This window comes from Ictalurus furcatus, chromosome 29 (assembly GCF_023375685.1).
Source record: "Ictalurus furcatus strain D&B chromosome 29, Billie_1.0, whole genome shotgun sequence".
NCBI lineage: Eukaryota > Metazoa > Chordata > Actinopteri > Siluriformes > Ictaluridae > Ictalurus > Ictalurus furcatus.
The window spans coordinates 15,919,627-15,934,684 of NC_071283.1; the positions used below are offsets into that span (position 1 = coordinate 15,919,627).

Here is a 15,058-nt window from a genome sequence, read left to right on the forward strand (position 1 = left end):
CGTTACTCATCTGTACTAGATTTATATTTCGCTTTTTTGCCACCTGGTGCAGATTGAAGAACAAAATGTGGTCAGATAAGTTGAGTGAGAATAATGTGATACATTAGATAAAATCCATTTCGCTATACTGTGTTTATTTTGCTGTGAAATTCAGTTTATTGAAAAATAATAACCGTTCCTATTTAAATGGCACTGCAGAGATGTTGTGTGGTCACCAGAGGGCGCTCATTACCCGTTACTCATCTGTACTGGTTTTATATTTCGCTTTTTTTGCCACTTGGTGCAGAATGAAGAACAAAATTTGGTCATATCAGTTATGTGAGAATAATGTAATAAATTAGATAAAATTCCTTTCGTTATACTGTGTTTATTTTGCTGTGAAATTCAGTTTATTAAAAAATAGCTGCAGAGATGTTGTGTGGCCACCAGAGGGCGCTCATTACCCGTTACTCATCTGTACGAAATTTATATTTTTATTATTTTTTGCCACTTGGTGCCACACCACTCAAAACGTTAAAAAACGATAAAACTAGTTTATAGGTACAATTTCTCGCTTGCTCAACAGGTGGCTCCGTGGCGCAATGGATAGCGCATTGGACTTCTAGTCAAACACTGGAGAAGTGATTCAAAGGTTGTGGGTTCGAGTCCCACCGGAGTCGAGTTTTTTTCCCCTTCCTTCCTCACGATAAAAATGTGATTTTTATAACTTTAGTTATTGATGTAAAAATTTTATTTGTCGATTTATATATATATATATATATATATATATATATATATATATATATGTAAAAAATGTTGCTCACATTTCTGCCCGGGTTGACCGCAGTAAATACATGCAGAAATATCACTGTTTCATTCATTTGGACAAAACAACAGTTTAAAAATTAAACTGTCTTAATACGTCTTTATAAACACACAAACACACACACACACACACACACATCCCATATACGAGACGGAAACACGATAATCCAGTAAACTATAGTGTGTGTGAGAAAATAATAGACGCCATTTTAGCCGTTGTCACTAGCTATACGGCAACGCTGTCGACATATTGGAAAGGTCACGATTTGACTGTAAAGACGGTGCAGGTCTATGGAGAGATACGTCTGAGATAGAATCAGCTGTAACTCACTTCTTGTTCAACCAATTTTGACAAAAAGTGCCTTGCTCCAAATATCATAATTTTGTGCATATATATATATATATATATATATATATATATATATATATATATATATATATATATATATATATATATATATATATATATATTTCAATGTCAATATTTCTATTGACCACAATTCATTTAAAAAATGCCATCAAACAGTACTAAATGTAAAGCTAAACAGCGAAATGTATAAATAAATAAAAAGTAAAATTAAATAGCCTAAATGTAGATACGGTTGAAAACAAATGATAATAAACCAAAACTTGAGCTCATGTTAAAAAATAAGCTTTAATAAAAATGTAACTTCACCCTACATCGACTCTCATCAAGGAAAAAAAAAAATACTTCCAGAGGATCACCTGTGAAAAGTGATTTCTTATTCTATTGTGTGTTTATTTTCTGTCAGTCATTCTTATTTACAAGAGCTGCACAATGTGTCTTTATTTATTGTATTATTAAAAATAATAATAATAATACAATGACGCTCTAAATATGTTTCAAGTCAACGGGATGGTTTTCCTTTCCAAGATGGCAGCTCCGTTGACGTGTTTGCCTTCTTTCCGGTCAGGTTAACCGCGCATGCGCGTTCTGTCCCCCGTTATCGAGCATTAGGAAATCCTCGGTGTGGAGAAGATTCCAGACGTTCGTGAGAGTGTTAAACCGGAGAAACGCATTTCGATGAGAAAAGAGTCTTTACTACATCACACAGTAAGCGGAATTATGTTAAAAAATAAATTGTTAATGATGTAAAAGATCGTAGTTAACGCGACCGGTTATTTTGAAGTAGCTAGCTAGTAGTTCGCTGTTTTGCTAATCCTGTCTTTTTTTACTGAAAATGTGGATAATTGTTTAAAATTTTCCCAGTGATTCAGTACAGAAATGTAAAACAGAGATGATCCTGATTTATATCGGTTATAATATCGGACGTATTCTGTGTGATATTTGATAAAAATCTGTTCTGGATTGTAGCGTCCACTACACTGAGCTGTGGAAATAAATTACTACACAATATTTACATCTTAAATAAATGACAGTGTAATCGTTTTATACTTCACCCACAATGGTGTTTCTTTCAAATACTGGGCTTGAGACGACTAAAGAACAGGTCTCATAATGAGATGGAAATACTAAGAGATCTATACCTTGGAGTGCAAAAGTGTTGGCACCCTCAGGACCTTCCATCATCACACACACACACAAAAAAAAGTTTACATTTCTCTTCTCAGTGTGATATAAATAAGTTTATTGTCTTATAACTAACACCTCCACCTCTTTCACATCATCTAATCAGTGTTCTCATCCTCTCGAGTCTAATGTTCACCCTTCTTTATTATTATTATTATTATTATTATTATTATTATTATTCCTGACTGGTGTTCTATTACTGTTTATCCAGAACGTGTAACAAACATCTTACAGTTTCTCATTCCTTCCACTGACATGTGAGTCTCAATACACACGCACACACTGTACACACACACTATATATACACACTTTGTACACTCACACTATACACACACGTTATATACACACTGTACAAACACTATACACACTCTGTACACACATTATACACACACTATACACACATGCACATTATACACACACTGTACACACCATACACTATACACACTAACTATATATATACACACACACACTATACACAAACACTATAATTCTCACCATAAGTAAGTACCTGTGCTGAATTTTCTCTCCTGTGATCAGATCTTTGGTCTCAGTGTTAAACAGGGTTGTGTTCACTACATGGGGTGTAAAGCAACAGGACGTGACTATTTGTATTTTTCAGTCAGTGCAGGATTTCTGTTTTTTTTTGTGATTGTTGCTTGCTTTTGCAGTGGTTGTCAGAATTTGCGATGCAGCTTGCGCTTTTTTGTGGAAAATTACTCGAATTGGTGAAATCACAAGTGCACGAAATAGTTGTGCACGCGCTTTCACAGGGATGTTTGTTGGTAAATGAGACTTTTTAGCTGTACTGATGTTCAACACATGAATCGAAGAGGGCTTTGGCTGAATGCGCTTTGTGCTGACGTCACATGACGCGTCTCTGCGGAAAATCTGCGGTAATTTTGATAAATTGCAAGTTCCTCTAAATATTGCGGCGTTCGCTTGATTTCGTGTTAATTTCTGCGATCGCAAAATCCTGGAGGAACTGATTTTAAATGCAGAACAGTATAAACTGCTACAGTGACGCTGACGGAGGAAAGTGTGATGTTCTTCGTCTCACCTGCGTTCTCGTTATCCACGTACACCAACTTCTCGCTGATCTGGGATAAAGCAGCTGGTACGCGAGCGCTCAGAGCTGCTTCAGATCACTGCGTGGATCCTGAGAGTTTCTGTGAGGTTCTGTTTCCTGATACTGCTCGGCACCGGGATCAGCAGAAACACGACGAGCATGTAGAACACGGATCTCTTCATCTTTACTGCTGAGATCTCTAACGTTCTCTCCTACACGCTGACGTCCTTATAGAGTATAACCCCAGCTTTTCCTGGACATTCTCTCTGCTTGTTAAAAACAACCTACATGTACGCTCAGGTCAATCATTAAACTCAGACTGGTGAAGTACAGCAATTTAATCTTCCAGAGCAGGACTTTCCAAAAAAAGAACTTACTGAGTCCATGATTCTGCTGAAAATGATACACAAGTTGTTTGGTAACTGATAACATAAAGCTAAAATATTTTAAAACATGACATTTTGTTTCTCTTTGCAATGTATACTGTATATAATGGATATATGGAGGAGTCAGGAGAGAAGTTTTTTCTGGGTATTCTTTTATTTATTTTTTGTATATAGTTTTAAAACACAAAGGTGCGATGACACCAGTGTGTTTGCTGTGAGATTTGCTGGCTTTAGTGATAAAAGCTTTGCCTCTAGTTTTGGACGTTGTTGGTTTGAATCCTCTTGTACCTGTCCTTGTGTGGTGAAATGTAGAAGGTGGAGTTAAAATAGTAGATTTTTGTGATGTGAAAAAAAAAAAACTATATTTAGCCCACCCATTCACAACATCCATCCCTGCATCACCCAGCCTGCCACTGGTTCCTGAACCATCTACATTCATATCCTTGAACCCCGTCTGGGGTTTGAACCAGAAACCTGTCCACCCAGCCACGTTACTCGTCCACATGAGCTACAGGATCTCATACAAGAAACCTCTTTTATAGACCTTTTCACCTTCATTTATGTAACCCTGCCCTAAAGATAAACTCCACCTTCCGCAACAAAACATAACAAACTCAGCAAGACTTCAAGCAAGACTTCAACCTGCAGGTCACAGAGCAAGGCTTTTAACACTGAGCCACCAAATCAGACGCTGTCATCCATCTGTCATCCATCTGTCATAGCGCCTTTGTCTTTTTATGACCTCTGCCAAAAATCCACTATCTTTTTCTCTTGCTTCATTAACATCTTTAATTTTAGTTTTTCCCATGTATGTCATGTATAACCAACATATACGTGTCATTTTAAAAGACAAAGGCGCTATGACACCTGTCTGGTTTCTGTGGGAATTGGTGGTTTTGTGCTAAAAGCTTTGCCCCTTCAATGGAGAGATTGTTGGTTCAAACCTAGCTCCAGTGGTGTTTTGATGAAACCAAGATGTTGCGTGACTTTTCTGGTTCACGGCTGTGCAGTTTCCTTTAGTGTAGGGTTACGTATATGGAGGTCAAAAGGTCTATAAAAGAAGCTTCTCGTACAAGATCCTGTAGCTCATGTGGACGAGCATCGTCCTCTGGATTGAGAGGTTGCTGGTTCAAACCCCAGCCAGGATGAAAGGATAAGAGCGTGGAAGGTTCAGGAATCAGTGGAAGGTGCAGGATGCCTGAAGGGTGTGACCAAGGGGGGTAATATCTGGGCATCTGCCCCCTGAGGACTGGTGGTGGAGAGTAAGAGGGTTATGGAACCTGAAGGGAGGGGTTCGACTTAGTTTTGCATTATATAAAAATTTTCTGTAAAAACCTATGTCCAACCTTTCTCATCAAGTTTCATAACCTCTTTCTGCTCCTGCTCTGTGGGGGGCTGCCCTGCTACTCACCCCCAACCAACCTTGCCCTAAAGGGTAAAGTAAACAGCACAGACTTGAACTCTACCTTCCCTCATCAGGAATAACAAATACTGTGACAAAGCTGGATTTGAACCAGCAACCTCTCAATCCAGAGGCAAGGCTGTCACTCGTTCCTCAACCATCTACACCTACATTCTTGAATCATGGCTGGGGTTTGAATCAGCAATCTCTCAACCCAGAGCATGATGCTCATCCACATAAGCTACAGGATCTTGTACAAAAAACCTGTTTTATAGACCTTTTCACCTTCATATACGTAACCCTGCCCTAAAGGGTAAAGGAAACAGCACAGACTTGAACTCCACCTTCCCTCATCAAACATAACAAATACTGTAACAAAGCTGGATTTAAACCAGCAACCTCTCAATCAAGCAGCAAGGCCTTTACCACAGCACCACCAAATCCCAAGTAACCAGGCCAGCCTCGTAGTGCCTTTGTCCTTTAAAATGACTTCGACCAAAACACCAACAATTTTTGCCTGCTGCTTCATTAACATCTTTCATTTTAGTTTCTCCATGAGCGTCATGTATGACCGACATATACGTGTCATTTTAAAAGACAAAGGCGCTATGACACCTGCCTGGTTTCTGTGGGAATTGGTGGCTTTGTGGTAAAAGCATTGCTCTGTGAATCGTGAGCTTGTCGGTTCAAACCCAGCTATAGAGGTGTTTTGATGAAACCAAGATGTTGCATGACTTTCCTGGTTCACGGCTGTGCAGTTTCCTTTAGGGCAAGGTTATGTATATGGAGGTGAAAAGGTCTATAAAAGAGGTCTTTTGTACAAGATCCTGTAGCTCACGTGGATGAGCATTGTCCTCCGGATTGAGAGGTTGCTGGTTCAAACCCCAGCCAGGATGAAAGGATAAGCGTGTGGAAGGTTCAGGCATCAGTGGAAGGCTGATTGATGTGGAAGGTGCAGGATGGCCGGAGGGCGTGACCAAGGGGGGTAATATCCGGGCATCTGCCCCCCAAGGACCAGCAGTGGAGAGTAAGAGGGTTATGGAACCTGAAGAGAGGGGTTCGACTTAGTTTTGCATTATATAAAAATTTTCTGTAAAAACCTAAGTCCAACCTTTCTCTTCAAGCTTCATAACCTCTTTCTGCTCCTGCTCTGGGGGGAGCTACCCTGCTACTCACCCCCAACCAGGTCACACCATCCATCCCTCCCCACATCACCCAGCCTGCCACTGATTCCTGGACCATCAACACCCATATCCTTGCATCCTGGCTGGGGTTTGAACCAGCAATCTCGCAATCCAGAGGGCGACACTCATCCACATGAGCTACAGGATCTTGTACAAGAAACCTGTTTTATAGACCTTTTCACCTTCATATACGTAACCTTGCCCTAAAGGTTAAACACCTTCTACATTTCCTCATCAAACATAACAAATACTGCGACAAAGCTGGATTTGAACCAGCAACCTCTCAATCCAGAGGTAAGGCATTTGCCACAGCACCACCAAATCCCAAGTAACCAGAACAGCCTCGTAGCGCCTTTGTCCTTTAAAATGACTTCGACCAAAACACCAACAACTTTTGCCTGCTGCTTCATTAACATTAACGCCTTCTCCTAAAGCCTTGTGTAAATTCAGTCCAAGCTTTTGCAAAATTTCAGCTCTGTTCAACTTGTTAACTTCAAAGTAACAACCCATAAAAACTATCCATATACCACCCCAGCTAAGTAACATCTATTGTGAAAAGCAGTTATATCATTCAGTAACACACATCTGCCCTTTTACCTCCACCATTTCTCCACCCAACATACCAAGTACATTGACAACTTGGAGTTGAATGAGCAACTGCCCAATCCCAAGGCAAGGACTGTACCACAAAGCCACCAAATCCCACACAGATAGACTGTGTAATTATTTTCTCTTCATTTATTAACATCCTTCATTGTATTTTCTCCTCGAGCCTCGTTATAAACACACAACTTCTCCTCATACTGATTCATGAGGCTGTGAAGTGGGCGTTGGGGGCATGGCTACAACATGATAGACAAGGTGAAGCCAAATATTCTGGACCAGAAGGAAGGTTTCCGAGCTGGGGCTTTTTTTCAGCGATGAGAAAATGACTATAAAAAAAATATTTCTACATAACTTTACACATTGTTTGTATTAGTAAGAAATGGAAAACGTTGACTATCGCACCTATAAAAACTTGTCTCAAGCATGGAAAAGTGCTAATACGCTGCATTCTTCTAATCAGGCTTCTTTATCTTTCTCTTAGTTGTTTTTCTCTGTTTGTGTTGTCTGGATTGTCGTCTTGGTTCAGACATTTTTTCATGTAAATAAAAAGTGTACAATAGAGACGTGTTTTACTTAATATTTTTCCACCCAGAAATGATACATAAACGTGCAGTCAAATGAAGCTGAAGCTGAACTGTAATCTGTAACGAAGTGTCTTTCCTCTCTCCAGTTTAATCTTGTCCGTGGCCATCATGGTGAAGGAGACGGGTTTTTATGACGTCCTGGGTGTGAAGCCCAACGCCAGTCCTGATGAGCTGAAGAAAGCTTATCGCAAACTGGCCTTGAAATACCACCCAGACAAAAACCCAGCCGAGGGGGAGAAGGTGAGCGACTCGTTTAATCTAATCAGTGTGTTTTCTGTTCACGAGGACGCAAATGTCATTTCTACTGAGAAATCTGTTCTTTATTAACGTTAATGCGAAAACTCTCTTTTCTGTTTCTGTAACATAACAAACGGATCTGCAAAGGAATTTCAATATTTTTTTAAAACAATGTTTATGAATGATAAACAATTACATTTGTTTAAGATGCTGTACTTTAAGTTTAGCTTAGTAAATATTCACCAGCCTTTATGCGATATTTCCTCAGCAAGGACACTGTGTCTGAATCTCAGATGGTGTTTTATTGGACAGATCATGCACTCAGGAGGATCTACACCACCATTATATTATACACTATATAGTAGTGAAGATTAATCAGCACCGATAACGGATTGCGGTTGTAGTTATAGATTTACTGTATAATGAGAAGACATTATGCAGTACGAGAGTGGCCTCTAGAGGCAAAAAAAAATACAGATAAAGTTTGTTGTGCCATTTGATGTGTTTTTTGATTCATTTCGGATCAGTATCGGTAAAATCCACCATCAGTAAAAGACCTCGACTTTATAGTGAGCGTATATAGAGAACAGGAACATATTTGTCATTCATCCTCACTGTGTAAATTATTCTTTCGTTGAAGATGGCGGATGTTTTGGGATGACAGGAAGTGTAGGAATTAGAAAATGAAGCAAAAAGTTATCATTGGTAAATAATTTTTTTTTTTTAAATTATGATTTTAGCTTCCTCCTGATTTCCTTTGCTTGAGAAAGACACAGATTTCAATTGTTGTTTGTGATATTAATATTCGTGATGCACTCATTAATATTCATTACCCAACCATTAACATATTAACACATACTAAATTTGTTTTCACTTGGTGTAGTCTTGTATACTGTGTGTGTGTGATGATGATGATGATGATGATAGAACGTATCTAAATGATAGTTGTGGTTATGATGAATTATTTTATCATGGAGGTGTAATAGGAAATGGGCAGTGGTGTTTGTTACATTACCCTGAGCGTTTCCTGTCTCTCCAGTTTAAACAGATCTCTCAGGCGTACGAGGTGCTGTCCGACGCACAGAAGAGAGAAGTGTACGATCGAGGAGGAGAGGCGGCCATTAAGGAGGGTGGGAATGGAGGAGGAGGAGGAGGAGGAGGCTTCAGCTCCCCCATGGACATTTTTGACATGTTCTTCGGAGGAGGAAGTCGCATGCGCAGAGAGAGGAGAGGTACACCCCACTTGAACCTCATGTAAATTGAGGGATTCTACACACGTACAGTTTCATTTATATACAAATACCTTTAACTGCTCTGTTCTCAGTGCAGAGAAACTTCCTCAGAGGTGTGTCTGATAGGTAGATGCTGAATAGAGATTAGGATAAAAACAGTGGAGTATAGCTGTAACGAACGTCTGCAGGATCCGACAATAGCATGACGAGCCGTCTCGTGTTCTCAGGGAAGAACATCGTGCATCAGCTGACCGTCTCTTTGGACGATCTGTACAACGGAGCCACCAGGAAACTGGCTGTACAGAAGAACGTCATCTGCGAGCGATGTGAAGGTAACCAGCCTCCCTCTTGTTTCTCTCAGAAAAAAGAAAAAAAAAAATCGCAGCTTGTTGTGTTACTGAAGCGTAAACTCCTCTGTCCTGAAGATGTCAGAAAAGTTCCAGCTTGTGTCAAAGCGCTGACACTCTAGACTCCTTCGGTAAATGTTACGTAAAGAGAAAGAGTCTGCTGTATAATGAGCTGTTACTATAGCAACAAGCGCATTTATATATATATATATATATATATATATATATATATATATATATATATATATATATATATATATATATATATATAAAAACACCTGTGCTACTGTCAGAGCTGCTGTTCTAGAAAACTAATCGATCCAGAATCGATCAGCGCTGTGTTGTGTCGTGTTTCGCAGGCCGCGGGGGGCGGAAAGGTGCGGTGGAGGCATGTCCGTCCTGCAGGGGGACGGGAGTCCAGGTGAGGCTGCATCAGTTACTCCCTGGCATGGTGCAGCAGCTCTCCACCATCTGTGGCAGCTGTAGGGGTCAGGGCCAACGCCTGAGCCACCGCGACCGCTGCAAAGCCTGCGCCGGACGCAAGATCCTGCGGCAGAAAAAGATCCTGGAGGTGCACGTGGATAAAGGTGAGGAGGGGCGGAGCTAACAGAGGTAAACGGATATAAAGTGAAGGAGGTTCTCTGACACGGCGGTGTGTTAATCAGGTATGAAAGATGGACAGAAGATTGTTTTCCACGGGGAAGGAGACCAAGAACCGGGACTGGAACCTGGTGACATCATTATCGTCTTAGAGCAGAAAACGCATCCTGTCTTCACGAGGTACACACGGGGGTTACGCTGTTAGGATCGGAAAACAGCGCGCTTTTATTTCTTTCTTTCTTAAGTTAATAATCACTGAAATATCATTTTATTTTTCCACACAGACAGACAATGGATCTGATCATGACCATGGACCTTCAGCTCGTAGAGTCGCTGTGTGGCTTCCAGAAACCCGTCCAAACGCTGGACAACAGGACTCTACTCATCACCTCACACCCAGGTTAGTGTTCTTATATACAGGTGTGTCAACTCATCACCTCACACCCAAGCAGCTGTTTTGATGCCAGATTAAGTGATTCCTTTACAGTGTTCTTTTCGCCATAATGTCCTGTGTTGTGTGGAGCAGGCGAGTTGATCCGACCAGGTGATAAGAAGTGTGTGTTGAATGAAGGGATGCCTGTGTACCGTCGCCCTTATGAGAAAGGCAGACTCATCGTCCACTTTAACGTGAGTGACGCACATAACCAACACACGCAGCTTTCTAATTCAGGATTTTATACACACACACACACACACACATACATTATATATATATATATATAAGAGAATGTGTTTTGTTGGGTTTTTTTGCCTGTCAAATCCATGTATACTGTATGTGTATGTACGCTGCGCTCATTGTGACCGGGACATTACCAAGGAATAGAGACCAGAGCTTGGACTTGCTTACACAACACCCACACCACCTACATCACTTTAATACGTCTTCTATTCATTCATCTTCAGTAACCACTTTATCCTGTGTTACACGTTATTTATAAATATTTATCCTATACTGTGTGTGGGTGATTTCAGTACAGATACCTCAGCTTAATGTTGCACAGCATTACACTGCACATATCTGTACCGGATCCCAGTTATAGTCAGACTGTTACTGTTACCTTATACTGTTATACTTTTTTTTTTTCCTTTTAAATATTTTCATTCAAGTAAATTCTGGTCTAATGGTGTATGTAAATTCTATTTTAAGTCACAGACAGACGTAAAAAGCATTTCGCTACACCTCGGTTGTGTGATAAATAAATTTTGAATTGGAATTCATGCAAATTTATAATGATAAGCTAATTAATACTTGAATACATTTCTTTTGAATTGAACCTTTTTAAAAAAAATATATATTTCGGCAGGTCGTCTTCCCCGAGGCGAACTTCCTCCCTGTAAACAAGCTGAAGCAGCTGGAGCAGTATTTCCCCTCCACACAAGAGAAAAGCGATCCCGACAGCATGGACGACGACCTCTACATCTACGCCGATCTCGAGGACTGTGACCTGAGCCATGAGCGACACCGTCTCCACTACATCGAGGAGGACTTCCACCCAGGAGGAGGGGTACAGTGTCAAACCTCATAGAGCTTCCTTCCACTGCCCCTAACTTCCACCTCACTCTTTAGATAAAGCTCTGTGATCAGAATATGTTAATGAGAAAGAGAAAGTCCATCAAATGTTTGTTCTTTGTTTTTTTTTTTTTGTTGTTTTTTAATCACTGGGAAAATCTTATTCATTGTAATGATGAGCAGGTTTCTGAGGTGTAGAGAGGATCAGGTGAGTGAGTCAGGTACAGTATTGATTTCATCTTTCTTTAGATTCCTTTACAAACGCAGCAGAGGTCAAAGAAGCAGACATTTCATTTAAAGCTGCTAATCATTACAGAACCTGAAGAAAAACTAAAAGCCGCGCTGGTTTTCCTTTTTGTTTGTTCGTTTCTGCCGTTTTTAAGGATACTGTGATTTAGCAAGCCAAAAGATTTTCCTCAAATGTAAAAGTAAAAGCAATGTTACTTTAACAGCCGAACCTTTAATAAGCGTGTAAAGGAAGAGGAAAAAGAAACGTCTACTACAACTACGGTTTGTATGACGTCCTCTAACGGTGACCGTAAACCGAAAGAAAGAATAAAGAAAAGAAAAAAGATTTTGGCTCAATAATTAGCTTTTGTCATGTGTAGCAGCATTTGCACTGTACATCGACTGCCGTGGTTTTTTTCTTTTAGTTGCAGCCTTTTCATGCGAATTAAGTTGCCAAGAGTTAAATCATGTTACTCTTTCTTACACTAATCTATTCGTTCATTATGCAGAGCAGTACAGTTATGCAGCACTCGAATAGTTTAAAATGAAATCCTTATTTCCACGTTCGTCTGCCAAACGTTCCGTCAATTACCTGTAACCTGCGAGGCCTTATAAACAGGTAAAGAGGAAACATCTCCTGCCCTCGATCATGTGTTTCACAGCAAAGACATCAAATTAAAACTTGTCTTTTTTTAATGATCTGTATCTCTGTTGGAAAATAATCTTCTGCGTTGTTGTTGTTGTTTTTTTTTAAATGATCTTTTATCTTCTGCGTTTTTTGTTTTATTTTTTAATGTGGTCATTGTTTCTTGTACTTTAAGGTCAATTTTATTAAGACCAATAATACATTTTATTTGTACTTTAACTTATAAATTAAACTTAAATCTTTCTCCTTTACCTGCTGTTTTGGGGGTGTTTTTGAAATAATTTTCAGAAATGTTAGTATTTATTTAATTTTGGTTGTTACATTTATATATTAAAAAAAAAAAAAAAAAAAAAAAACACATGAGCACCACTGGTGTGTAAATGCATTCTTAAGAAATTTTCCCTCCATCAGATATTTGTAGCGTGTTAACAAGTCCAAACACAAGTTAGTAAAAATAAAGATGATTAGTTAGTTAGCATCATTTAATCCAATAACAGAACAGAACATCCTGCTGTTTTTTTACCTTTTTTAAAAAATAAATAAATAAATAAAAAAATAAAATAAAAAAAACTGGGCCCAAAACCACCCTCTCGTCTCTCGCAGGACCGAGCGTTTATTAGTACCTGTACAGACTTCACATTTAATACTGTGGTGTAACTAGAAAATAACAGGACTGTTTACGTTTGGCGTAACATGCAGCGAGTTTTATTTCATACATCAAAAGTATGCAGACGCCTGTTTAGGCCATAAAAATAACCAGGAAAAGAAAGGACACTGAATGTCATCAAGCTTGATGATGCACAGATGATGAACAAGTTAAAAACGTGTCGTTCGCTTCGAGAGCAAGAATAAATTTGCTGCATTTACCAACACTTGATGCATTTACATAGTAAAATCACCTGAACCCACTGTCCACGAACACAAACCAGAACATTCTCGACAGTGTTTGAGATAAAGAAATATCAAAATATAAACCTGATACACGTCTCTCTCTCTCTCTCTCTCACACACACACACACACACACACACACACAAACACACACAAACATAGTTCCAGTGTTATTTTTCATGCAAGTGTGGGTGAAGTGTTAAAACACACCAATCCTTCACACCTGAAAACATTTACGCAAACACGTGTCCAGATCAGCGCTCGTGTTAAACTCCTGCTCTCAATCAGTGCTTTCACACTTGGCATTTTCTTTACGCAGAAAATCAGACGGGGAAACAGTGACGATCACGCTGTAACCACAACAACGCTGTCAGCAGTCCGAGCTGGTTTCAGCTGAGTAACTGGCCTAGCACGCCCTCTAGATGATTTATTATTCTCAGTATCACAGATCGGGGTAACTCTGGAGATTAGGAAGTTGTTTGTTGTCTGTAGCCTTGCAGGCAGAATATCAGGAGAAATCTGACTGAATGTTAACGTGGGACGTCACATCAAGTACCAGTGAATATCCCAAAAATACACACGCGGAAACACCAAAAGAGTGCAAACAGCAGATGAGCCAATCAGCAGGCGAATCTGGAATGATCGAGAGTTGCGTAAGTGTTTTGAACTCTCTGATATTAACGGACCCCCTGGAAGCCCCGCCCCATTCCTGCCATTCCCCAATCAGGTGCTCTAATCTCGACTCGATTTTCATCGCTTTGGCACAGTATATGGAGAGTGTTCAGTCCCTCCAGGATTTTGCGATCACAGAAATGAACGCAAAATCAAACTCCGCAATATTCTGTGGAGCTTGCAATTTTTCAAAATTACCGCGGAATTTCTGCAGATTCGGGCCGAGACGCGTCATGTGACATCACCACAACGCGCATTCCATCAAAGCCCTCTTCAGTTCGCGCGTGTTGAACATGAGTACAGCTAAAAGGTCTCATTTACCAACACACATCACTGCGAGAGACAATTTAAAGCATCTGCAATTTCAGCAATGCGAGTAGTTTTTTTAACGCAATTTATTAAAAAAAAAAAAAGCCACATTTCGCTCTGCGAAATTCTCTACGGATTGAATGTTTTGAGTTCTCATATGTGAAATAAAATTTATTACCATCTGTTCCACTTAGCTATGTACATAATCAACGTCGATTTAATATATTTATTAGAGATGCGCCGAAAACTTTGTCAAAAACGGAGCTTTTAGTGAAAAAGGCAGAAAGATTTTCCTGAAATAAATAATAAATAGTCCTACCACAAAGCGTGGAGTGGTTTCTCTGAGGGCGACCGATTCGTAAAAGGACTAGATCAAAAATGTGCTGCATCGTTTTGCACCCTTTTTGTACATCTCCTTATATTCGTTTTCTAAAAAGGTTCACTGGTACTCTCTCCTCCAAAATAAAAACAACGCCTTTCGTTAGCTACACTGTCGACGCTGGCTGAAACCACCTCGGTTCTTCAATATTCCAGAAATATACACTGCTTTTCTTAAAGAAAATAAAAAAGTGTCAGTGTTGGAGCACAAAGGCCGTGTTATATCACGGTTTCATACAGAGATACTGCTGGCATGCAGATTCCGACATATTAAACACTACGGAACTGTTCACGAACAGCATGTCGATACGATCATGCAGCGTTTACACGGCAGAGGGACGGTTTTTAAAACGTATGGAAAGGATGAATACCATCTGGCTTTTAACCAATCTTTCATTTGGGGAAAGAAATCGATTGATAATCGTA

The 15,058-nt window shown here is 39.7% G+C and overlaps 1 protein-coding gene and 1 non-coding gene across 3 annotated transcripts; both read left to right on the plus strand.

The window, feature by feature from the left end:
* The first annotated feature begins 567 nt into the window (after nt 1–567).
* Nucleotides 568–659, plus strand: trnar-ucu (transfer RNA arginine (anticodon UCU)). The gene is given in 2 exon segments: nt 568–604; nt 624–659. It is a non-coding gene; the product is annotated as a tRNA-Arg (tRNA).
* Nucleotides 660–1,747: 1,088 nt separating this feature from the next.
* dnaja1 (DnaJ heat shock protein family (Hsp40) member A1) lies at nt 1,748–12,635 on the plus strand. Of its 2 annotated transcripts, XM_053619295.1 has the most exons (10): nt 1,755–1,879; nt 2,568–2,613; nt 7,671–7,824; nt 8,861–9,053; nt 9,281–9,385; nt 9,760–9,987; nt 10,066–10,180; nt 10,285–10,400; nt 10,527–10,627; nt 11,305–12,635. In XM_053619295.1, exons 3-10 carry the CDS (start codon nt 7,693–7,695, stop codon nt 11,524–11,526), a joined length of 1,212 nt encoding a protein of 403 aa, XP_053475270.1. In that variant the 5' UTR covers nt 1,755–1,879; nt 2,568–2,613; nt 7,671–7,692; the 3' UTR covers nt 11,527–12,635. The 2 variants fall into 2 exon arrangements, with proteins under 2 accessions (XP_053475269.1, XP_053475270.1); XM_053619294.1 differs by lacking the exon at nt 2,568–2,613 and having other exon boundaries at nt 1,748–1,879.
* Nucleotides 12,636–15,058: the final 2,423 nt, after the last annotated feature.

Coding starts and splice junctions, on each gene's coding strand:
- dnaja1 (XM_053619294.1), top strand. CDS start 7,693: ATGGTGAAGGAGACGGGTTTTTATGACGTCCTGGGTGTGAAGCCCAAC. Junction 9,054..9,280: donor CATGCGCAGAGAGAGGAGAG/GTACACCCCACT, acceptor TCGTGTTCTCAG/GGAAGAACATCGTGCATCAG. Junction 10,628..11,304: donor GACTCATCGTCCACTTTAAC/GTGAGTGACGCA, acceptor ATATTTCGGCAG/GTCGTCTTCCCCGAGGCGAA.